Raw genomic sequence first — 25327 nt, 5'->3', positions numbered from 1 at the left:
CTACAACGGCCTCTAAGTGTTCAAGTGAAAGGAACAGCTGCACATCTCTTACTTCAAAAGGTTGAAATCATGAAGTTCACTGAGGAAAGCATGTTTAAACCGAAATAGGCTGAGAGCTATAGGCCTCTTGCACCAAACAGTTAGCCTAGTTATGGATGCAAAGGAAAAGCTCGTGAAGGAAATTAAAAGTGCTACTCTCATGAACACATGAAGGATAAGAAAGCAAAACAGTCTTATTGCTGATATGAAGAAAGCTGTAGTGGTATAGATAGAAGATCAAAACCAGCTACAACATTCCCTTAAACCAAACCCTAATCCAGAGTAAGGCCCTGACTCTTCAATTATGTGAGGACTGAGAGAGGTGAGGAAGCTGCAGAAGAAAAGTCTGAAGCTAGCAGGGATCGGTTCATGAGGGAAAGAGGCCATCTCCACAACACAAAAGCGAAGGGTGAAGCAGCAGGTGCTGGTGTAAAAGCTGCAGTAAGTTATTAACGATGCTGGCTACACTAAGGCGATGGCACCCCACGCCAGTGCTCTTGCCTGGAAACTCCCATGGACGGAGAAACCTGGTGGGCTGCAGTCACTGGGGTCGCTAAGAGTCGGACACGACTGAGCGACTTCACTTACATTTTTCACTCTCATGCATTGGAGAAGGAAATGGCAACCCACTCCAGTGTTCTTGCCTGGAGAATCCCAGGGACAGGGGAGCCTGGTGGGCTGCCGTCTATGGGGTCGCACAGAGTCGGACATGACTGAAGCGACTTAGCAGCAGCACACTAAACAACAAATTTTCAATACAGATGAAATAGCTTTATATTAGAATAAGATGCTATCTAGGACTTTTACAGCTGGAGAGGAAAAATCAATGCCTGGCTTCAAAGCTTCAACAGACAGACTAACTCTCTTGCTAGGGACTAATGTAGTTGGTGACTTCAAGTTAAAGTCAATGCTTATTTACCATTCTGGATATCCTAGGGCCTTGAAGAATGATGCTAAATGTACTTGGCCTATGCTCTGTCAGTGGAACAATGAAGTCTGGATGACAGCACGTCTATTTACAATGTTTTACTGAATATTTTCCCTGGAGGAGGAAATGGCAAGCCATTCCAGTATTCTTGCCCAGAGAATCCCATGGACAGAGGAATCTGGCAGGCTACAGTCCATGGGGTCACAAAAAGCTGGACATGACTGAGTGACTGAACATACTGAATACGTTGAGATCTACTACTCAGAAAAAAAAATATTCCTTTCAAAATAATACTGCTCACTGACATTGCACCTGGACACCCAAGAGCTCTGATGGAGAACAATGAAATGAATGTTGTTTATATGCCTGTTAACACAACATCCATTCTGCAGTCCATGAATCAAAGAGTCATTTTGACTTTCAACTCTTACTATTTAAGAAAAACATTTCATAGGGCTGTAGCTGCCATGGGCTTCCCTGGTGGCTCGGGGTAAAGAATCCTCCTGCCAGTGCAGGAGACGCAGATTCAATCCTTGGGCCGGGAAGATTCCCTGGATGAATATTCTTGCCTGGGAAGTCCCATGGACAGAGGAGCCTAGTGGGCTACAGTCCGTGGGGTCACAAAGAGTCAGATATGACTTAGTGACTAAAAACAAAACAAATAGCTGGTGTAGAGGGTGATTCCTCCACGGGATCTGGGCAAAAGTAAACAGAAACCCTTCTGGGAAGGATTCACCACTGTGGATGCCGTCAAGAACACTGGGACTCGTGGGAAGAGGTCAAAATATCAACATTAACAGGGATTTGGAAGAAATTGATTCCAACCCTCATGGATGTCTATGAGGGGTTTACGACATTAGTGGAGGAAGTAACTGCAGATGTGGTGGAAATAGCAAGAGAAGTAGAACTAGAAGTGGAGACTGAAGACAGAATGGCTACAATCTCATGATAAAACTCTAACAGATGAGGATCTGCTTCTTACAGATGAGCAGAGAAAGTGGTTTCTTGAGGTGGAATCTATTCCTGGTGAAGTTGCTGTGAACACTGCTGAAATGATAACACAGAATTTAGAATATCACATACACTAAATGATAAAGCAGTGACAGGGTTTGAAAGGAATGACTAATTTTGAAAGCAGTTCTGCTGTGGGTAAAACGCTATCCAAAGGCACTGCACATTACAGAGAAATCATTTGTGAAGGAAGAGTCAACTGATGTGGCAAACTTCACATTGTCTTAAGAAACTTCCGCAACCACTCCAACCTTTGGCATCTATCATCCTGATCACTCAGCAGCGTCATCATCAAGGCAAAAAGATTATGAGTCACTGCCATTTTTTAGCAATAAAGTACTTTTAAATTAAGGTATGTATACGTTTTTTTAAGACATAATGCCACTGAACAGTAAATAGACTATAGGACCATGTAAGCCTAACTTTCATACGCACGGGGAAACCAGAAAGGTCACGTGATTCCCTTTATTGCCGTGGTCTGGAGCCGAGCCTGCAATATCTCCGAGGTATGCTTGCAATGCCTTCCCCTATCTTTCCTTGCTCACAGGGAAGATAAGGATACCAGAGAAACCACGTGTGAAAGAGATCTAGGAGTCATCGGTCTTTGCTTACCCGTGGTCTTCAACTATTTCTTTGAGCATTTCAGAGATATGTTTCAGTGACTGGTGCCATAGTCCCTGCGGAATATCTGTGGGTGGAGAGAGCCATCAGAGAGAAGCTGAAAAAAAGTCAAACCTAGTAGGAATCGACTGCAGTGGAGACCAGAAGGGGCCCGTTTAGGGGAAAGGCCTAGTTTTCCCGGTCCACGGAATCCATACCACCACCCTCAAGCTGATCCCTGCCAGAATCCATCTCTCAGGCCTGGGAAGAAAGACCTGTTAGTGTTACACAGAGTTAAACTTCAAAGGCTCTTCAATTCAGGTACATGAGACTGCACAGGCAGCCCACAGTAGGATTTAGGAAGGCTATGTTGAAGATGCCCAGCTTTTTTTCTTTTCTACTCATCCACCCCCTCATCTCTCACTAATAATTTGTGGTTTCAAAATATATTAAAAAAAAAATAGTCAATAAGGAATTAGGAATGTGCTTCCCAACTATGATTGGGATGAATTTAGAATATGACTTCAGGTTTACAATGATTTTAAAAGGCCAGAAAAAAACATATGGATATTATACAGACAAAGACAAATGTCTTTTCTTAAGTTTTTCTGGTTTCACATTTTTCCCATGGTCTTAAACACTTCTGAGCATGTATAGATCTGTAGTTTTAAACAACAGCTGAAAAAGGTTATCACATTTCCATGTAGTGATAGATTCTGTAATTAAATACACCAGAAAGATAATGTAAGTGATACAGGAACCACTGCTACCCCACAAATGCTACAGATTAAAGAATCATAAATTATCTCTCTCCCTCTTCTGAGTTCTCGTAACTCTTGATTTGCAGCTTTTCAAGGCATTTTCATTTTCTCCTTTTATTAGTTTTTTAGATAGTTATTTTATGTCTCTTTTACTTGTAGCTCCTGGATATTCAGGGTTCATAAGTGACTCATCTTTTATACCTCATAGGACTTTACAGTGGGCATAAAATCAATCTTTGATGAATAGAAGACTCTACTCTTAAGAAACCCTTCAATCTGTGGATATAACATTATTTTTTCCAAAAGTAATATGCAGAAAATTATGCAGGAACCAGCACAAATAGTCTTTAGTTTGTAGATGTCCAAACTTAAAAAGTAACCACCCTGATATTTTTTGTGGCGCTCATTTAGCTGCTTACTACATAGGCTGACCTTGGACTTTGCTGATCTGACCTAGGCTGTGAGACTTGCCCCTGGAAAGGGAATCACTGATGCTCCTGTCTTATTAAAGTTTTCCCACTGTGTTCCCACAGTGTAAGTTTCACAAAACTGCTGACCAGAGATCCCACCAGGCCTGTCTCCACCTCTGCCTCTGGCATCTGAGGGCACAGTGGGTCACTTTGGGTGAGAACTTAATCTTTTAGAAAAGGGAAGAGTATTTTTGTTTTTGTAAAATGCTCTGAAACCTCAAATCACACTTTCCTCAAGTGAATCTACTTATTCAAGTCTCAGGAAAAAAAAGGTAGGGGAAAATGGCACAGAAAGGACATATTATGGGTCCTTCCTATCTTCCCATGGTCAGATGAGATGCCTTTTTCTACAGCATAGAGTCTGTCTTGTTTCAGTGTCACCTCTTCTTAGATTTCAGGCATTAGTGGGGAAGGATGTCTGTATTCTCTATTTCTGAAACGTTTCATAAACAGGAGCTCACAGGCATGTTAATAGATCAACATCAGTTGAATGAGGACAGATTCATCACTTCCCCAGATGAATATGGCCTCTGGAAGGCTGGCAGATGAAATCACAGAAGGCTGTGGTCTAACATACTTACTGAATTCTTTCAAAAGACTTCCCTTGGCTAGGTTAGGAGAAATTTCCCCTAAATTTCCTTAGCTTCCTTCATCATTTTATCTTTTCATTTGCAGCAGGGGGCACAGAGAAGAAAGAATGAAATAAAGATAAATGTACTGTTTTATTCCAAATCAGCCAAGTCTTAGCCTGTTCCTGGCATCCAGGTGGACCTTCCTGGCACTAGCAGAGGCCTTGTGTTAACCAGAACAGACTGTCAAAACCCAACTGGAGGCCATTGTTTTCCTTTCTTTTAGTAAATGATCGTAACTGGGAAGCCAAGCAAATTCTCATATCAAAATCCACAGAATGTGTGATGCTGAGAGTTTAAAGGAACATTATCCATCTCCCTGGTTTTACAGATAAGGAACTGGGAGGAAAGGGTTATGATTTTGTCCCTGTACTTTCCCAGAAATTATTTTAATATGGGCAGAATCAACCTTCACATACCTTTCGGGTGTTGGAGGAGCACCATGACAAGAGATGGAGAAGCATAAGGAAAGTAGGTCTTGAGTGCAAACTTCAACTATAATAGAACAAAAAATTTAAAGCCATTTGAATATTAGCATTGGAAAAGGTTTAAGGAAATATAAAATATTGCATCCTCTGCCCCCAAAAGAAATTCCAGTACTTTATGTGGTCATAATGTCTTGCACACTGATCAAAAATAAAAGATGCTTCTGATAATCTTATAAATATGTTCTAAAAAATTAAACCTTTTTAAAGATGCCTTCCAGGACTTAAGAAAAATAAAGTTATGCTCTTGATGTCTTTATATCAGTTCTTTACCTCACATGAACCCAGTTATATACATAAATCTATTTATGTGAGAGTTTCCAAGGCAGCTGGGAGATGGGTTTTATCACAAAGTAGCAGAGGTGCTCACACATCCTCTGAGGGCCAAAGCGCTGTACCCTCCGTGCCCTCGGAAGGCACAGCAGCTCCGAAGCACTTTTGTAAAAAGTTGAGGTAAAATCTGCCTACAGTGAATTGTAAGGGCTTTAAGTGTACAATTTGATGACTTTTGGTAAATGTGTAAATTCAACGTGACCATCATTCCAATCGAGACACAGAACATTTCGATCACCTCAGAAAGTTCCCTTGTAGCTGTTACAGTCAATCCTTCCACCCCACCCCGGCATCTGATATTTTTTTATTTTGATGAGAGAGAGTAATTTTGTATATTCTTGAATTTTACACAAATGGAATCAGAAGAGTGTGTGTTTCTTTCTGTTTGGCTTCCTTGGCTCAACATGTTCTTTTGAGACTCATCCTTGTTACTGTGGATTAAATACTTCATTTTTTAAGGAAATTGTTCTAAAGTAGAACTATGTATGAATATACCATAATCTGTTTATTTATTCTGCCATAGATGGACATTTGGATTGTTTCCAGTTTGGGTTTTATTATGAATAAAGATGCAACTAACAGTCATATTTCTTTTTTGTAGACATGTGCTGTTATTTCTCTTGGGTAAATACCATAGGAATGGAATTACTAGGTCATAGAGTAGATGCTTGCTTAACTTTGTAAGAAATTGCTATGTAATTTTTCAAACTGGTCAACAATTTACGAGAATTCCAGTTGCTTCACATACTTGTTGGGCTTCCCTTATAGTTGGTAAAGAACCTGCCTGCAATGCAGGAGACCTGGGTTCAATTCCTGGGTCGGGAAAATCCCCTGGAGAAGGAAATGGCAACCCACTCCAGTATTCTTGCCTGGAGAATCCTTTGGACAGAGGAACCTGGCAGGCTACAGTCCATGGGGTCACGACAGTTGGACATGACTGAGCAACTTCACTTTTCATTTTATACATATTTTTTGAAGTGTGTATTCAAGTCTTTTGTCCATTTTTATTTATTTATTTTTTGTCCATTTTTAAAACTGAGTTGTTTCTTATGTTCTTGAGTTGTAAAAGATCTTTATATATTCTGGACACAAATCCCCTATTAGATACATGTATTGAGAATATTTTTTACCTGCTGGGTGGATCGCTTTTTCAGTTTCTTAAGGATGTCTACAAAGATCAGACATTTTAAATTCTGATGAAGTCTAATTTATCCATTTATCTCATACTTCTTAGTGCTTTTCTACATTCCTTCTAAGAAATATTAGATTATCCTCATGTCAAAAAAGATACTCTCATTTTCTTCTAGGAGCTTTATGGCTTCAGCATTTATTTTGAAGTCTATGACCCGTCTCATGAATTTTCATGTCTGAGAGGTAGAGGTCCATGTTTTCTCATCTGGGTGTCCAGCTGTTTCACTGACACTTGTTGAAAACCTTCCACATTTAACTTCCTTGGCATCTCTGTCAAAAACCAGTTGATTACATGAAAATATCTAGACACGATTCTGTTCCACTGGTCTATCCTTTTGCCAGTACCTCACTGTCTTGAATTTGATTACTGTAGCTTAAAGTCTTGAAATCAATCAGTGTGAGTCCTCTGATTTTGTGGGGAGGGTTTTTTTGTTTTCAAAATTATCCTGGCTACTTTAGGTTCTTTGCATTAGAATCAGCCTATCAATTTCTGTTTTAAGAACTATGTTGGGATTTTAACTAGGATCACATTGAACCAGGCATCTCAACAATTCATGATTATGGTTTCTCTTCATATGTTTAAGTTTTCTTATTTTGTGGCTTTCCACATAGAGATCTTATACACCTTTTGTTAAATTTTCTCCCAAGTATTTTATGTATTACTGTGGAGTTGCCTGTTTCTCTTTTTACTTCTCTGTTTTTACTTTGTGTATCTCAGACCTCTGTTATTAGGCATATATCCATTTGTAATTGGTGTTTCTCATGATGAACTATATAAACTGTCCCTCTCTTTTGTCCACACTCCTTATCTTAAAACCTAATCTGTCTGCTGCTTGTAGAGCCAGACCAGCTTTCTTGTGCTTATTATTTACATATCTCTTTCCTTCCTTTTAATCTGTGTCTTTATAATTAGAATGGATTTCTTGAAAACAACATATAGTGGGACTTAGTTTTTCATTCAGTCTGACATATTTCCTTTTTACCTAGTATATTTAGTTGGTTTTCACTTAGTTTTTGTAATTAATGTACTTGTAGGTATATTTGAATTGATCTTTAAACATTTTTATTTATTTACTTAGGTATCAGTTGCCCTGTGTCTTTGTTGACGCGTATGGGCTTTCTCTAGTTGCAGTGAGGGGGCTACTCTTCACTGGGGTGCCCAGGCCTCTCGTTGCGGTGGTCTCCCTTGCCGTGGAGCACGGGCTCTAGGGCATGCAGGCTCAGAAGTCGTGGCTATGGCCTTAGCTGCTCTGTAGCATGTGAGGTCTTTCTAAACCAAGGGTTGAAGCCATGTCCCCAGCATTGGCGAGCGAGTTCCTCACCACTGGACTACCAGGGGAGTCCCTAGGTTTATCTTCTGAGATTAGTTTCTTTTGCCTCATCTGTGTTTTGTTCTGGCAGCCCACAGCTCTGTCTTTTGACACCTCAAGCCAATCAGATTATGCCTTGGGTTCGGGCCACCCCCAGCCTCATTTAATCTCCTTCCCATCCCTCACAGGAGAGCCCTCTGGGAAAAGTTAGAAGATTACCCAATGTGGTTTACATTTTCAAGAGTTGAAACCCCTCCAGTTTTTAATCTGCTTTTTGGGTTGCTTTCCAGTACCTTCAAATAGTTTTTAAAAAATATTTTCTCCAGAGTTTATAATTTTTATCTGCAGGCGATTTAGTCCAATACATCATTAAACTCTGTCACTACTAGAACCAGAACCTGAACTGATTTGCTGCTTGTCCTGGAGCCATTAGGCAAGTTCAGGAAAAAGGCCTGTCATGACAGCCTTAAGTTTTTGGCTACTAGTCTGACTGGGCACATTGATGGGGCTGCAACTATGCTCTCCAAATAAAACAAGGATGAGAGGAAAGGATAAAAAAGAGAATGAGAAGCACTGAAGATAAACATTTTTTGACAATGGGAAAGAATGCGGATTGATGGGATTTCCCATAACCGCTGGGGGGAGTGTAAACTGGCACAACCACGCAGGGCGACAATTTGGCAGTACCCGCCACGGCTGCCTCTGCACACCTAAGAGGCAGCACTAGCGCTCTTAAGCATATCTTGAATGTTCAGAGAGACTCTATTTAGGAAAGAAAACAAAATCTGGAAATAATCCAAAGGCTCACCACCAGGAAGACAGCTACGCTGTATACACTCTCCCCACAGAGCACTACAGGCAACCCCAGCACCGCCCACAGCACAGGGCCAGCCTGGGGACACACTGCTGGAAAGACCAAGGCTCAGAAGGCTGCACACGCAGGGCCACTTTCACCTGCCGTTCCCGTTATAAAGCGCAAAAGCAGTCAATAAAGAAAACACGTCTAACAACCATATACACATGATCAGGCTTCCCCGGTGGCTCAGTGGTAAAGAATCTGCCTACCAACTCAGGCGGAGAAGGCAATGGCGCCCCACTCCAGTACTTTTGCCTGGAAAATCCCATGGATGGAGGAGCCTGGTGGGCTGCAGTCCATGGGGTCGCTAAGAGTCGGACACGACTGAGCAACTTCACTTTCACTTTCCACTTTCATGCATTGGAGAAGGAAATGGCAACCCACTCCAGTGTTCTTGCCTGGAGAATCTCAGGGACGGGGGAGCCTGGTGGGCTGCAGTCCATGGGGTCACACAGAGTCGGACACGACTGAAGCGACTTAGCAGCAGCAGCAACTAACTCAGGAGGTGTGGTTTCAATCCTTGGGTTGGTTGGGAGGACAGACCTTCTCCAGAAAGAAATGGCAACCCATTCCAGTATTCTTTCCTGGAAAATCCCATGCACAGAGAAGCCTGACGGGTTACAGTCCAGGAGGTCACAAAGAGTTGGACATGACTTGGCTACTAAACAACAACATAAACATGATCAAACTGTTTTCAGAAAAAAATAAAGGACAGCAGTTACCTGAAGGGAGAAAGTCAGGATGATAGAATAGAGGAGCATGGGAATAACCTGAAGTTTCTACTAGGGGACCAGGTCTTGTTAGATGTCAGTTCAGTTCAGTTCAGTCGCTCAGTCGTGTCCAACTCTTTGCGACCCCATGAATCGATGTCAGGTTGGTAGATATTCATTTATTAATAATGAATATGTGGATGAATGAATAAAACACAGAAAGAAAGAGGGTTACACATGGATCATAGGACAGAGGGTGTCACACATCAGGGGTTATGATTAATCTATGCAGGGGCACTCAGGAAGGCCGGGGATTGATGATGAGGACGGCACTGCCTAGAAAGGCAGGCAGTCAGGAACAGCCCCAGGAAAAGACGTGACGTGACATATGGGGACGAAGGCATCTACAAAGTGAAGAGGTTGTTGCTCTTGCATCCTGAGCCCAAGGGAAGGACAGTGAATTTCTGGCTTTTTTTTTTTTGGATCCCTGCTTCGCCTTCCACCAGGACCCATTCTGTGTCCCTTACACCACCAGATACGTGTAGCCTGGGTAGGGTGTATGTTCAATCACTCAGTTGTGTCCAACTCTTTGTAGCCCCATGTACTACAGCCCGCCAGGCTCCTCTACCCATGGAATTTTCCGGGCAAGAATATGGGAATGGGGTGCCATTTCCTACTCCAAGGGATCTAACCTGCATCTCTTGCATCTCCGCAACTGGCAGGCAGACACGTGGGCAGGGTACTATCCTAAATTAAAAGTGACTGTAAGTCTGAATCTAAAGTGTTAGGGCCAACCCTGCAACTCAAGGACAAAGTTAATAAGAAAGACAGACTCAAGCTAACGGTACAGAGCAACACGTCTTTTACCAGTGCCCTCCACCCCAACCTCGGTCTGTTTCAGGAGTTCAAGGTGCAGGTTTTTTAGAGGTTGGTTCCTAACTGGAAAAACAAAGAATGTTCAGGGAGGATAAAAGATATTTATAGTTTGCCTCAAAATAAGCATGAGGGCCAACCAGTGCCTTTCAGCAGAGCTCTCCTCCAGAATTCCAGGCTGGGCACCATTGATAATGCTGTTTGCTACAGTCTAGCTAACTTCCCTAGGGAAGGAGAAGACGGGAAAAAAACATCATAAATATTTACCACTGCCTTAAAAACAGAAACATCTGCTAAAACCTGAGAGGTTTCTTGGCATAGGGATCTATGGGATTTTAGTACAGCAGGCATCACAGCACTGCTCCCCTAAGGCAAACTGCAGAAAGCATCCCAAGGGACCATGACCTCACAAGAAACTGCAGTGGGTTCAGGCACTTCAACGGGCAAAGGACCACACAGACATCAGGTCTGTGGCCATTAGAAGTGCAGGCCAATTAAAATTCCCAAAGGTGAAAACTCTGGTAGAAAAGGCTCCAGTTTCACAGGTCACTCTATTGGTCAGCTGCCTCTGCTGACCGCCCTCCCAGTGCAGGTCCCTAGGCCTGGCTTCTTGCTTACTGACTGAGTCCAACTCACACGTTTTGGTCATGGCCATTCCTAGCTCCTCCTCTATAATTATTCAAATTATAACAGAATAGTGTCACACTCACTACCTCCTCTCTCTCCTGGAATCCAATTCACATTTAGGCCTCTGATATGAATGGAAACTAATAATTAAGAATGTCCAGTATTGCTTTATAATAAGTGCCATTTCCTTCTTAGCACATGCCATAGAGACTCTAGAATACCTCTCTGGCCTGGGAGGGGCAGAGTCTTACTCAACAAACAGTGTACAACACAGGGCCCAGAAAGTTCACCCTCCGGGGTGGCACCTGATCATAAGGTAGAGTTCTCTGCATAGCAATAGATAAATGCTTCTGGGTACCAGGACACGGGACAGATAGGAACCATCTTGATTTACTTTCAATTAGAATGATTTTCCCTGGAGGAGGAAATGGCAACCCATTCCAATATTCCTGCCTGGGAAATCCCATGGACACAGGAACCTGGTGGGCTACAGCCCACGGGGTTCCAGAGAGTTGGACACGACTGAGTACACACTCAAAATGGTTTTTCCTTTGCTGGTGTATTTGTTTGGAAACTTTCTCCATGAACAAAACAGTCTACCAAAATCACTGAAAATAAAGTACTCTTTTCTGATGATTAATCAAATACTCTTAACAGCCTCTTTTTCCTTGGGGGAATGAATAATATCTGCAATATAACGAACCTGCTTGTTTTCTTTTTCCAGAGCTTCTACAAAGCATCGTGTAAACACCTGAAGGCCGGCTAGTACTTCTGGGGCTCCATCGGTTTCCAGGAGTGCGGACCTGAACAATGCAAGGCCAGATCACAACACATTCAGTGATTAATCTGGAAAATATGTGAACCAAAATATGTAAAAGGGAAACACGGAAACATTCTTTTTGTGCCATAAGCTTCAGCAGCAATGTCAGCTCATCAGATTTCAGTTCTTGCGTGAAAGCAGGAGAAATCTGTCACTCCCTTTTCTGAGGACTTCCTTTAAAATTGCAATGTGCAGAGCTCCCTTTCTTGGTTTTTAAATTATTAAGCACTTCATATCTCTTCCACGTGGGCCTGGGATGCTCTTTACAAATATTTGCACACTGTATACCCACAAATGGAACATCCACAGAACTTTTGCTTTTGCAAGTGGAGAAAGGGGTGCCCCAGGGATATCCAGCAAAGGGGTGGAAGAATCTGCATGTTCCTGGTTTGGTTTCTATGCATTTTCATACAACTAACTTTTCTTTACGTTTGTTTAAACAACACCAAAAAAAAAAATAGAACTGGAACTTTGCTAGCTTTAAACTAAAAACAGCATTCTGACTTATTTCTACACTAATTTAGCTTAAAGCTCATATGTTTCAAGACCAACTTGAGTGCTGGATTACTTGCTATTGTAAAGCAAGTAATTGCTTTTTCCAATGTCTGCTGTCTGCTGTGGGGCCTCTATTTGCTGAGTTTGAGGGAAACTGGATAAAGAGGGTAGATACCCTGGCTCTGGCTGCACGAGCACCCAGGAAAGAGGCTGGCCACCCACCTGTCCACTGGGGGCAAGCTCCCCGCGTGGGGTCTGGCCCCTCACTAACTGTCAGTCATAACCCAACCTGGTGTCCAGTGGGCTCATCTTTCATCTTTGTAAATCCACTGCATTTACCAAGAAGTTCTTGTATTTGCAGAATAAAAATTAGTGTGCTGTTAGATAACATGCATAGTTGATTCTGCCTTTCAGAAGTGCTCTGTTAAGAATGGCATTATTTATTTATTATTTTTAGTATTCCTTAGCTTTAAAAAGATTGGTCAGCCCTCATGTGGTGAAGGGAGAACACTACTACCCTTTATTTTTAATTGAGAAAAACTGTACATGAATAATGCGTGATGCAAAATCTAATTCAATTCTGATTTTCAACCATTATTATTCGATTTTTAAAAGGTTAAAAAAAAAAGATAGTTATCTTAGTTCTCAGGCATTGGCTTTTAAATACACATTGACATTTGCATTTTACCAAAAAGCTCAGCAGGATGGGATGGAATTAGAATCTAATTTCCCCATGGTACAGCCAGAGACTACCACAGAATTTTTTATTCATATTTGGAAGCTGAACATATTTAGACCAATTACGAGCAGAAACAGCACAATATTTACCTGAATATTTCATCAATAACTCTGAAAATGGCGGGGTGGCAGGCAGCAGCTTCAGGCTATAAAGGAAAAGACCAGGAGAAAGTAAAATATCAGAAGCATTTCATCAATAATGACTCGCTCTTATCAGGGAAATGAGTTGTCCACAACTGTTGGTGTCTAGAAAATGGATATATTCCTTTGAGTTAGAAAAAACAGAACAACTAGTCCGTGGCAAAAGCCCTCCATACAAATACAAACAGAAGTTCTCTTGGGGTAAGGGGATTATGGACCTTTCTTCTTCTTCTTTATTCAACTTATACTCTGTAAATCCCAGATTTTCAACAATAAGCCCACATGATACACAAAAAAGAGTCAATAAGTATCATGGGAAATCAGAAAATACCGCCTACCAGCAGGCTATAATGAAGACGCATAGCCTACCTGTGTTGCTGTGCTGTGCTCTGCTTATTCGCTCAGTCCTGTCTGACTCTTTGAGACCCCCTGGACTGTAGCCCACCAGGCTCCTCTGTCCATGGGGATTCTCCAGGCAAGAATACTGGAGTGGGTTGCCATGCCCTCCTCCAGGAGATCTTCCCAACCCAGGGATCGAACCCAGGTCTCTTGAATTGCAGGTGGATTGTTTACCATCTGAGTCACCAGGGAAGCCCTGTGTTGCTAGCTTTCGGTAACATCCCCTATGTGTCTGATCTCCTCATATGACTTAAAAGTGCCTCAAAGTCAAAGCTAGACCTGTTATCTTTTCATTCCTGCTGATTAGGAAATGAGTACATAGTGATTTCAAATTATTATTAAGGAAAGCAGTGACCACCACCACGTCAGACTAAATAATATTACATCTTAGAGCACTATGAATTTAGCAGCTTAAATTATTTAGGATGAAGAAAAAATAAAGATACTATCATCTTTATTTTTCCATACTAAATTAGGAAAGCCATCTAATTTAATCCACAAATATTTTTATGAGAGTTTTGATGATTTAAATCTGCAGAAGCCAACTTACTGTGGCCTGGGTGGGGCTTCAGAGGGCCTAGCCCAGATTCCATATCTTTTTGTTTGCTTTTTTCTTTTTTATTGGCCGCATGGCTTGTGGAATCTTAGTTCACCACCCCGGGGATCAAACCTGGGCCGTTGCTGGTGGAAGTGCAGAGTCCTAACCACTGGACCATGGGCAAATTTCCATGATCCCATATCATTCTGGCTGGAGCTCATACCATGAGATTAAGGCAGAGGAAGATGCCATGTGTGTTCTAAAACAGATATAATACAGTAGCATCCACAGGTTAGTAAATTAGGCTTTATATGGAATTTCTTTGAGTCACATTGAACTTTGGGGAACAGTTTTTCATACCCCCTCAACAAGAAAAGTAGAAAAAAGGATACATATCTTTTATCTTTTCTAGGCCAGACTAAAGAATGGTGCCTCTCTCCAGTAGCTTCCACTCTGTTCTGTGCTGGCATTTCTAAATGTACAATAACATTGAACGTGTGCCACCTAGTGTTCACACACCGCCATTACAGCTGTCACAGAGGCTCCAGGAAAGAGCATTACCACTTGTTAAAATGATGGGATAACTCCTTTTATTTGAAGAGATTAATGATTTGTAGGATGCAAATCTCTGCTTTCTAGGTAGTCAATACTCCCTAATCTTTCGTTGATTTCCATTTTTATCTAAAAGAAACCAACTAAAATTTTTCATAGATTAAATTCATTACATACTCAAGAAAGTAATTTGGCCGATTGATGGTTCAACAGAAGAGAGGTAGAGTATTTTTTGACTTTGATCTCAGACAAGTCAGTTATCTCCCTGCTTCTCAGCCTCACTGTAAATACTAACAGTTATTAAAAGGTCCCTGGATATATGCCCAGAAAATATCACGGAAGTTTCTATGTATTCATAATGGAAAATATCAAACAAGAAGAGAAAAGCAAACTGCCTATCTTGAAGAAATGTGACTCATCAAATTTGCCAGAAGAGTTTTTCCAAGTTTTATATATAGACAATATGGCTCTTGAATAAGAGTGTTTGAGAACCAAACACCGTCATGTGACACATAGAGGCTAAAAACGCACGGACAGAAAATAAGACTAAAATTGAAAATGGTAAAATAGAACCATTCCCTTTCTTCTAACTACTCCAGAACCACTCTATAAACCTGATGCGAGTAGAAAATCAATCTATCCTGATGACAGAGATATCTAAATGGCAGAGAAAAGGCTGATCAATGCACAGAACAGGGCTGCATTGAAAAGCAAGCGGGAAAGCAAGAAAGTTCTGACTCTGTTGAAAAGAGGACCACAGCTTGGACATGCTCTTCCTTCATGCAGTGTTTTCTAGTGAAACAGCTCAATCAAATGTTTTAAATATATAGACTGTGTGGAATCTGCCTGTTCTCTCCATGCCGATCAACTCTCCTCTTAGATTTCCTTCTGTCCAAACAGCTCAGACTGTGGTTGCCCTTAACCTGCTTCTACAAAGCTGTTTTAGCTTTCAAAACAGATAAGATGCCAGGGAACCCTACTGAAACAGCAATGGCAGAGATTTTGATTTAAAAACCAGTCTCCCTTGCCACTCCAGAATTATGAACAGCTCTTTCTCATCTGCAGCCTTTACTGATGGTTTTTAAAATGAGACTCTTCACACTTTCCGAGCACATAATTTCAGGGTCAGTGAGTCCCCTCATGAAGCCCGGAGTGCTCACAGGCCAGGCATGTGTCCCAAGGACACCAAATCACAAAAGCAAACTTAAGCCGCTTTTCTTATCAAGGGAATCCTCCAAATAGAATTAAAGTCTTAATTTATGCTTCTTTGGAAGCCATAAATTACCACTCCCCCCACCCCAAATCTTTACACATCCATGTGAGGGAAGAGGCAAACATTTAACCCCTCTGTGTCCTGTTTTATTTGTAAAATAGGTCTCCAAAGTAACACAACAGGTCACTCTGCAACTCAAACTTCTGGGTCCTAGCTCTGAAACCCCACAAACCAAGCAATTATCTTTCCTATTAGAATGAGGACAGAAAAGAAAACCTTTCTTGGATTCCATCTGTTTGTCTGTTTTTCCCATCCTGCCAAAATCTGTTCCTTCTCAAGCTCTTCTCTTCTCCATCTGGTCTAATGATTTCCATGTACAGATTATTTCAAGTCTAGGGAAACTTCATTACCAGGAGGCCATCAGTAACAGCGGTTGTGCCCTTCTTCCCTTCTCTCACCCTGCCCCCAGTTGTCTCACTGAATGTCAGAAGAGGAACAGAAGAAGAGGGAAAGCCCTGGACTCTGGTTTCCTTTTCTTATGGGCCAGCTTGCTCTGAGGGGCACATTCCCTTCCCTCTTCTACAGCTACCCAGGACTCTACTGCTTGTTTCTTCTCTGCTCAGACAGACAGCCCATTCTCATCACTCAGAAGAAAAAAAAAAAACAAGGGAAGGCTAAGCAACACAGAGAAGTGTGCAGCAGCTGCGTTTTCGAGGCTGCTTTGTAGGCAGAGGTGAGGAAGAGGCCGGCTTGCCACTCTGTGCCATGAACTGCACAAATAACACCCATGCTCACTCTCTGTCCTTCGTGTCTATGCATGCGTGCTAAGTCACTTCAGTTGTGACCCAACACTTTGGTGACCCTCTGGACCGCAGCCCCAGGCTCCTCTCTGTCCGTGGGCTTCTGCAGGCAAGAATACTGGAGTGAGTTGCCATGCCCCCTCCAGGGATCTTCCTGACGCAGGGATTGAACCCGTGTCACCTGGGGCTCCTGCACTGCAGGTGAATTCTCTGCTGCTGAGCTACCCGAGAAGCCCTCCTTGGTGCCTAACCTGTTATCTTCATCCCAGTTCATCAACGATTATTACTAGCCACCTGAGAATTCTCAGGAAGAAATCTTTCCTTTTTTCCTATCATTTTCTGAATCTGTGTGAGATAGAAAGAGTATGGGGAGAGGGGAGAGAGAATACAAGCCAGAAAGGGAAATTAAACTATTGATTTGAGGTAATTCACTGAGAAAAGTGAATTCCTCTTGTAAAAAACAAAAAGGCAGCGAAGACATGGAAACAAAATTCTCAAGCCTTCTTCATTTATCATCTTTTACACATATTTTTCCTAAAAAATAGAGAAGTTTCAGGTGAGAGATAAACTGAGGTTCAGTAAGCCTGGGGTAGATTCTCTTTCATGGTCTATTTTTATGGCCAGCAACATATCCCACTGTGTATATGACTCATCCAAACCCTTGACAAGCAGGACCTCTTGTGTTAATCTATGTATGTAAATTAAAAGGTGACTATTCATCAAAAAATAACACTCCTCTTAAAAAAAAATTTTTTTTTTAAGTTTCATTTCAATAGACTCTTTTGACTTCAAAAACAATTTGGTCTAAAAAAAACTACCTATATAAAATAATCTTCATATCTGTCATATAAAATAAGGCACCTTTATAAACATGTATTTTTTATTATGCCATTTTCTTCTTTTCTACTTTCAAAATACCAAACTTAAGACTGTAAATATCCCTTTTGCATTTTAAGATCTATTTTGTTTCAAAACATTTGTGTTACTTTCATCAAATTTGAGCTTGGAAAAATTATTCTTTCTTTTTAATCTTTACCAGATGTTGTTTATACTACCAGGATTTTTTTTCAGTACTCTATAATGAAATTATTGTTTAATTAGTGATAAATCTGTCATTTCTGGGCTTAAGGGGAAAAAAAGAAAAAACTTAACAAGTACCAAATGTACTTTTGTGTTTTAAATTTACCCGCGCTGTCTGAGAACGTTAAGATACAGGGATGCCAGCTCTGGAAGCCGAGCAAAGTCCCCCAAACCTCAAGTTCCTCCGCCTGGCCCAGCGGCCTCTCTCCCCTTGGCTTGTGTAGCCTGGGTGGGAAGACGGCTCCTCAGCCCCCTGCTGCTTCTTGGCTCAGCCTCTGAGTGGCAGTGACCTTCTAGGTCAACTACTGCCCTGTTTTGGGTTTTTTTTGTTTCTCTCTCTTCATCTCTGACTGGCTGCCAAGGCCTGCCTCCCAACAGTGAAAACAGAACTTGCCATCTAGGTCTCTTTTCTTCACAGTGCTGGGTGATCTGGTGCCCCCCTGAGGTCGATGCAGGAAAGTGCAATTATTGTCAGATGTTTCTTTTTACCTTTTAGCCACAAGCATAAACCACCTCCACACTTCTCTATTGGATCACTGCTAAATTATCTATTTTAGCTTTTGTTAAATTACAGGCATCACTTTAAAGAGCTCAAAGAAAAAAAAGAAATGTTTAAAAGACTGCTAATGAGAAAGCAGGAAAAGAAAAAACCCTAGAACATTAGTAAGAAGTTATTCAAGCAGAGAAAAATGACATCACCCAGGATGTAGAGTTAATTCTTCGGTATAATCTTTTATTAAAGGGGAACTGTGTTTGGAGTTCAGCGTAAAATAAGTCTCTTTTTCTTTCTGAAGTGGCTATGATTACTATCTGGAGAATGGAAACAAGAATGCATCTTATCTCATATGACGGAGGTCAAGGAGGACACTGAGTTATCTGTAGGCTTGTTATTCCTAAGCTCTTATTAGATCAAGAACTACTTTCTTAACCCTATCTTTATTGAGGTACACTTGACAAGATAAAGAGCTAATTTTGGTGCAGCTATGAAGAGAAACACCAGGAGTGTTTCCTGATTTAAAATCTGAATAAACAAAACCAATCCCCCTTCCTTCCCCTCCCGCTGCACTCTTTCGTGGGCAAATCTCTGGACCCAGCTAGAGGGGCAGGCGGCATGTGAGGCCAGCCAACGAAGGATCGAATGGAAGGGCATGGGAACCAGGGTATATCCCAGCCCGGGCATGCAGCAGGGCAGCCAAGCACAGTGCCACCCAGCCAGCACTTTTCATTCAAATGTAGAATATAAACAATAGCTTTCTGGGCTCCGCAAACAGAATTGTAACTGGAAAACACAACATCCTTCTGATTTGGGGCCAGCCTTGGGAAACCAAACAGTGCCAAGAAAGCTGCATAATTAGCAAGTGGCTTTCACTGCTTTTGGTGACATGAGTTTTTAAGGTCGGGTCTGAAGCTATGGATTATGGTCCTCCATTGCCTGTTCTGTCAAGAGAAACACAAGACCATCTGCTTTTGCAAAGTGTCAGTCTGCTCAGTGGATGACAAACTGAGGCTAAGACCTCGATTTATTCAGGAGCATCAAATGTGGCAGGTGGCCATAGACTTGGGGGAGGTCCAGCCTGAGAGAGTCAGAGAGCGAGCCTCAAAAGGAAACAGGTTTTGAAAACTTACTTTTATTTTAGAAGTCAAAAAACATACACATGCACTTCGAATTCAGGTGACTATTAGGTCAGCACCTTATTATTCATAGTCTTAATGGAAAACACCCAGCCTGGAGGCCCTGAGAGGCCACAGAACATTTGGAGAGACCATTTCACTTTGTACAACCTGTACAACACGTTTATCTTTTGTTTTTGCAACATCTTGGTAACTATAGAACTTCTAGGGCTAATTCTGGATAGTCCCAAGAGATGGAAACATAATTAACAGTGCTCCATATAAAATACAAGTTACTAGACCATCACACTTTAATTATTCTCAGAATCTAACTCTAATGTAATAGGCATCAAGTTACTTCTAGAGGAAAGCACAGCAGTCCTATGCTATCCGAGTCTTCCAGATCTTTCTGATACTTCCGCAGGGTCCTGTCACGGCCCCGAGATACCGTGCTCTGATAAGTGAAGCAGATGATGCAATCAGGAAGCACGTTCTTCAGGTTACCCTTCCAATCACTCGGTCACGTCACAGGCTTATTCCAGCCTGCTTGGTTGTGCGGCACCGAGGGCCCAGGATCCTGAGGAGAGCAGCCCACGCCAATCAAGGACTTGCAGCTCTGTATTGTAATTACCTCCTTGAACCGTAAGGCAACAGAGGGGTTACATCCTGCCAATGCCACAATAAATTAAACACAATAACACCCTCTGAAATCCCCCTTTAACCATAATGGAAGCTCTGCATCTCTATACACATGATCCTGATAAATGCTTTTGTAAATCAATTGACTTCAAAACTGTTTGGGGGAAAATGGTTTTAAACCGTAAAGTGGAGACTGAAGGTTATACAATGCAATGTTTAACCGGAATGCCTGCTTTCTCTCTCTCTCTCTGTCATCCTGGGTTTACTGATAGGCTCAGGCCTGAGGGCCACAGGTAAAAAGAGCTCAAAGAAGATTTAGAATCACAAGGTTGCAGAATCAAATCAAACTGGAATTTTTCCATAGAGAGAAGACTTAAAGAAAATTTAATAAGGACCTTGAAAGCAAGGAAATAGCTCAGTTACTATATTTTGCCACTGAAAAAAGACCAGAGAAAATGAAACTATAGCATGTATCTTTCCGTTAGAAATAGATTTACCTGACAATAAAGGTAATGTTTTGAATGGGCTGCCAGGACTTCTAAAAGCCTTTGTTTATTTTGAATATTATAGTTATTTTTATATAAGGTACATTCTTATTTCTCACCTTAATATGCAACTTTTTTTTTTTTTTTTTAATGCAACTGTTTTGAAAGATGAGTTCAAGCAGAATTTCCCTAAAAGTATCTCTCTTTCTCTTTGGGCTCTTTCAATCTTTATATCTATTTTCTTTTCTTTTTTTTTCTATCAAACATTGTAAACGTCTAGATCAGCAGGGTTTGATTTGGGCCAGCTAACTCACAGATGAACGCAGCATGGCTGCTGGTCACTGTGACCCTATCCACGGTCCCCTCGAAGGCCCCAAGATGGGACGGCAAAGAGGAGCCTGGGAGACGGGGAGAAGGTAAAGCAGGGCCATGGTCACACTCTTGACCTGGTAGGGACTGATCAGGACCCAAAAAGAGAGCTGGGATACAGGAAGAAGGCAGCAGATTCAATTATGATTCTCTCACACAGCCTCCAATTTGAAAGAGAGAGAAAACCTAAGTTCTAACTGGATTAACCAAACAGAAGGTATCTCGGTGGACGTTGTCTAAACTCAGCCAATCTCAGTGCGCTGTATGAGAGACAGACACACCCTGCCCCCAACACAAGCCTCAGCTCAGCGGGCAGGGGAACACTCTCCAGTCCAGTTTCCTGGCCACCAACTTAAGATCTGAGTGTTCACCATCTATCTCTCTTGAACTAACTTTCTCCATCTGTACAAGAGGAAACAAATCTCTGCACCATATCTCCCCTCGGTGACAAAAGCGAGTAAGAAAGCCGGTTGGAGCCCACGAGGTTCCTGTAAGATGGAGGCCTGGAAGCATGACACCTCCCGGAGAGCTTTGTTTATTCAGAGTGCATTGGTCTTTACTCCGACTCTTACAAAAATGCACATAAATTCCAGAGCTGCCCCCCACAGAGGGAAAACACTGGATTGGTCAGGTTCTGAGGACACCCTGCTAGCCTGGGCCCCTGACACTGGATTAGGCAATGGGGCCCATTTGGTCCACTGAGCACCACACTGCCCAGGCCTGAGTTCTGAGTGGAGGGGAGCCTGGGCAGCCCCTGCATAGAGGCGGGGGTTCGAGGATGGCAGCCTGACACCAAAATAGCTGTCAGAATTCTTTGTAGTTACTTTGTTGTTCTAACCATTTTTCTGGGGGTGTCATTTTGTATCTTTTAAGTATTTGATTTTTCCTCCAGTGAAGGGTTAGAAGTTTATTTTTTGAATGATTTTCTTTGTTAATTGATTCCTCCTCTTGTTCATAGGGGCTTCCATGGTGGCTCAGCTGGTAAAGAATCCACCTGCAATACGGGAGATCTGGGTTCAATCCCTGGGTTGGGAAAATTCCCTGCATGAGGGCACTGCAACCCACTCCAGCATTCTTGCTTGGAGAATGAACAGCACGTTGTTCATAGGGTGTGTGCTGTGTGTGCTCAGTCCTGTGAGTCTTTTGCGACCCCATGGACTGTAGCCTGTCAGTCTCCTCTGTCCATGGAATTCTCCAGGGTGGACCACTGGAGTAGGTTGCCATTCCCTTCTCCAGGGGATCTTTCCAACCCAGGGACTGAACCCAGGTCTCCTCCATTGCAGGCAGATGCTTTACCATCTGAGTCACCAAGGAAGCCGGAAATGAGAAATTTGTTGGCCAAACGTCAATTCTTGTGAACGTGCGATATAAGGCGTGAGGTGAAGTCGCTCAGTTGTGTCCGACTCTTCATGACCCCATGGACTGTAGCCTACCGGGCTTCTCTGTCCATGGGATTTTCCAGGCAAGAGTACTGGAGTGGGTTGCTATTTCCTCCTCCAGGGGAATCTTCCTGACCCAGGGATCAAATCCGGGCAGATGCTTTACCATCTGAGCCACCAGGGAAGTTGTAGCGATAAAGTTTTTTTTCCCCTGGCTGTGCCACTCAGCTTACATTACCTTAGTTCCCCATCCAGGGGCCGAATCCAGGCCTGAGGCAGTGAAAGCACCGAGTCCTAACCACTGCACTGCTAGGGAATTCCTTTGCCTTATTTTTAACACAAGGAGAAAAGCCCCAGACATTAGGTATTTCAAAAATAAAATGTAGATAGATGATGATTTTAAAAGGTGCCAACTGCTCGTTTGTTTACATTTTCCCCTTTTGCTGATTAAAAGAGAGAATATACAGCGTCTTCCTTAAGGGTTTTTCTCCTCCTCAAACCCAGCACATACCAGCAGTGAGTCTTTCATAAAGCATTTGATCCTTCTCAGAGAATTTCTCTCACTGGAGATGAGCTTTTCAAGAAGATGAAGCATTGTATTTTCAAGGCTGGGAAGGTGCCGAAGCCAGAGGCAGAGTATAGCTGACGTGGGGAGAGAAATCTTCTTCCTTTCAGTAAGAAATAAAACTTTAAATATAAATGAGTCTCTGAAAAAAAGATTAAGATTTCAAAATGCAATAACAAATCCAAATCTTTTTTTTTTTCATCATGGTCACAAGAGCAGTTAATATTTATAATATCAAATGAATACTGACCAAGTAACTTATTTTGACCAAAGAAAAAAAATGTGTTCAAAAAGGACAAACAAATATATAATGATGATATAAAGAGAACGATTAAAAAAAAATGTTGATGGAAAAGGGCCTTGAGATATTCAGGCAAACGTAGTTCCTATTTTAAGAAATAGCTATGTTTGAAATTTCACCACAGTGGTTTAACATGTGAAATCAAACTTGGGTTTGAGTCCTAGAGCCACCACTTACTCACTGTATGACCTTAAGAAAGCTAACCTCTAAACCTCAGTTTACTCACCTGTAAAATGGGCCTACTTCCCTCCTAGTGTTGTAAGAAGAATCAAATGCAATAATAACATGTGGACAATGACGAGCACAGTTCTTGGCACATAGTAAATATTTAACCACTGTATAAATCTCTTGAAATTTTTCTTTAGTAATAATATCATAAAAGGTGATTATGACTTAGCTGATCCATAGTTGATCCTCAGCATGATACTCTACAGACTTACCACTGAGTGTAGTTACATTTCTATGGGAAAATGTATTTGGAGGTTCCTCCTATGTCAGGTCAGTGAATCAGGGGCTCTGCTTCTCCTGGGAGGGGGCACGAGGGGGCATCCATCTACTCTGAGCCACAGTCGGGGGTTGGGGGGGCTCCTCCCTGTCAACACTGGGCTATTTGGGCCTGGTGAGACTTGTTCTTCTTCTCTTGGCCCTGCTTTTCCAAGGCCTCCTGCCCTTTTACCTGCAGCACCTTCCAGGTTCTGCTAAAGATGTTTACTGCTTTTACTAAGACAAACAGAAGTGGGGGCACTAATGTTTCCCATTACCCAACAACCCCTCCAGTGTCTTTCCCTTCACCATCACTTCTGGGCCATTTCTCTGCAGGAGCTGGCATGAAGCCCAGGAATTGGGTATAGGGGGAAGAAGTGAACAGGCAAAGACACAGGGTAGGAATTGCTGCTGCTGCTGCTAAGTCACTTCAGTCGTGTCCGACTCTGTGAGACCCCACAGACGGCAGCTCACCAGGATCCCCCGTCCCTGGGATTCTCCAGGCAAGAACATTGGAGTGGGTTGCCATTTCCTTCTCCATAGGAATTGCTAGTAGTTTCTTTTTCTCTTCTCCCTTGGCATAACTCTTGTAGACCTTGTCCAAGATCAACTCTGAGGCAAGACTAGAAGAAGCTGAGGAGTTTCAGGGTCTGTCCACCAGAGCAGGCAGTAGGGCAGGAGAAAGGGAGGGAGGCTTGGCCCTCCTCTGACCTTCTTTCTGACGCCCCCTCACCCTGACACATACACACACATCAAACTGTATTAAAGACAGTGAAGGGAAAGGACAGGCCAAGGAAGGACAGAGTATCAGGAGGGGCCCAGGTGAGACCAGGTGGTCAGGGACAACCTCTCCAGTTGAGTTTAGCTGGGGATCAGCCTGGTGGGAGGGATTCCCTGGTGGCTCAGTGATAAAGAATCAGCCTGCAATGCAGGAGCTGCAGGAGACATGGGTTCAATCCCTGGGTTGGGAAGATCCTCTGGGGGAGGGCATGACAACCCACTCCAGTATTCTTGCCTGGAGAATCCCAGGGACAGAGGAGCCTGGTGGGCTACCATCCATTGGCTCTCAGAGTTGGACACGACTGAAGAGGCAGCAGGCGCATGCACGGCGTGGTGGGGCAGGCAACACGGAGGGCAGTGGGAGGAGGCCTCCGCAGGGGGCGCTGCAGCTGAGTCAGATGAAGAGAGCAAAGGTGAGGCGGCCAGTGATGAGGCTGTGCAGGACCAAGGGCAGGCCAGCATCTGGTATTTTATTCTGGCCCAGAAGGTTTTAAACAGAGGAGTGCCAGGACCCAATTTACATTTCAAAGATCACTCTGACTGTTGCATGGAGACCTGAGTGCTGAGTGGGTACAAAATTCCAGAGGGAGCTTGGACCTGGGTGGCACGGGGGAAGGAGTGAAATGTATTTTAGCAGTAATATCAAGAGACACTGGTGATGAATTTGAAGAGGAGGTGAACATGAGGTGGGAATCAAAACTGTTCCAAGTTTCTTGAGCTACAAGATGGACAGATGTACCATTTACTCAATGGAAAGAATGGAAGAAAAGATTGGTGAAGGGTTTACTAAGAGCTCAGTTTAGGGTATGTGAGTTTAGAATGTCTGAGGCACAGTCCAACAGAGATGTAAAATAGGTCCTTGAATATCCAAGTTGGAAGTGTTCTGGGGAGAGGTCTGGGCTGAAGATCTATATTCAGGAGCTGTCAGTTGGCATGGAGCAGCATGAAAATGAAGGAGATGTCCAAAGGAAAGAGGTTTGAGCAGGGTGAAAAGAGGGCCCAGGTCTGTGCCTCAGGAGTTTCAGCAGGTTGAGGGTTGGATGGGGTGATGGAAGCTGGCAAGTCATTGAAGACAGGAGTGGAAGTGCAGTCAGCACTGCAGACTGGTCTTCAGAG

General features: G+C 42.7%; 1 protein-coding gene across 17 annotated transcripts in view; it reads right to left on the bottom strand.

Moving 5' to 3' along the window:
- FANCC (Fanconi anemia, complementation group C) overlaps nucleotides 1-25327 on the bottom strand; it is a 338161-nt gene that overhangs the window by 19511 nt on the left and 293323 nt on the right. For all 17 annotated transcript variants that reach the window (XM_010836026.1, XM_010836023.1, XM_010836040.1 and 14 more), the window contains 5 exons: nucleotides 22594-22750; nucleotides 12967-13022; nucleotides 11527-11626; nucleotides 4858-4933; nucleotides 2591-2666 (listed from right to left, as the gene is read on the bottom strand). In XM_010836026.1, the coding sequence (XP_010834328.1) occupies nucleotides 2591-2666; nucleotides 4858-4933; nucleotides 11527-11626; nucleotides 12967-13022; nucleotides 22594-22750 (465 nt within the window). The remainder of the gene's footprint in view (nucleotides 1-2590; nucleotides 2667-4857; nucleotides 4934-11526; nucleotides 11627-12966; nucleotides 13023-22593; nucleotides 22751-25327) is intronic.

The sequence above is a fragment of the Bison bison genome, unplaced genomic scaffold (assembly GCF_000754665.1).
Source record: "Bison bison bison isolate TAMUID 2011002044 unplaced genomic scaffold, Bison_UMD1.0 scf7180017864057, whole genome shotgun sequence".
NCBI lineage: Eukaryota > Metazoa > Chordata > Mammalia > Artiodactyla > Bovidae > Bison > Bison bison.
The sequence above is the reverse complement of the archived record's forward strand: the minus strand, read 5'-3'. Positions and strand labels throughout refer to the sequence as shown.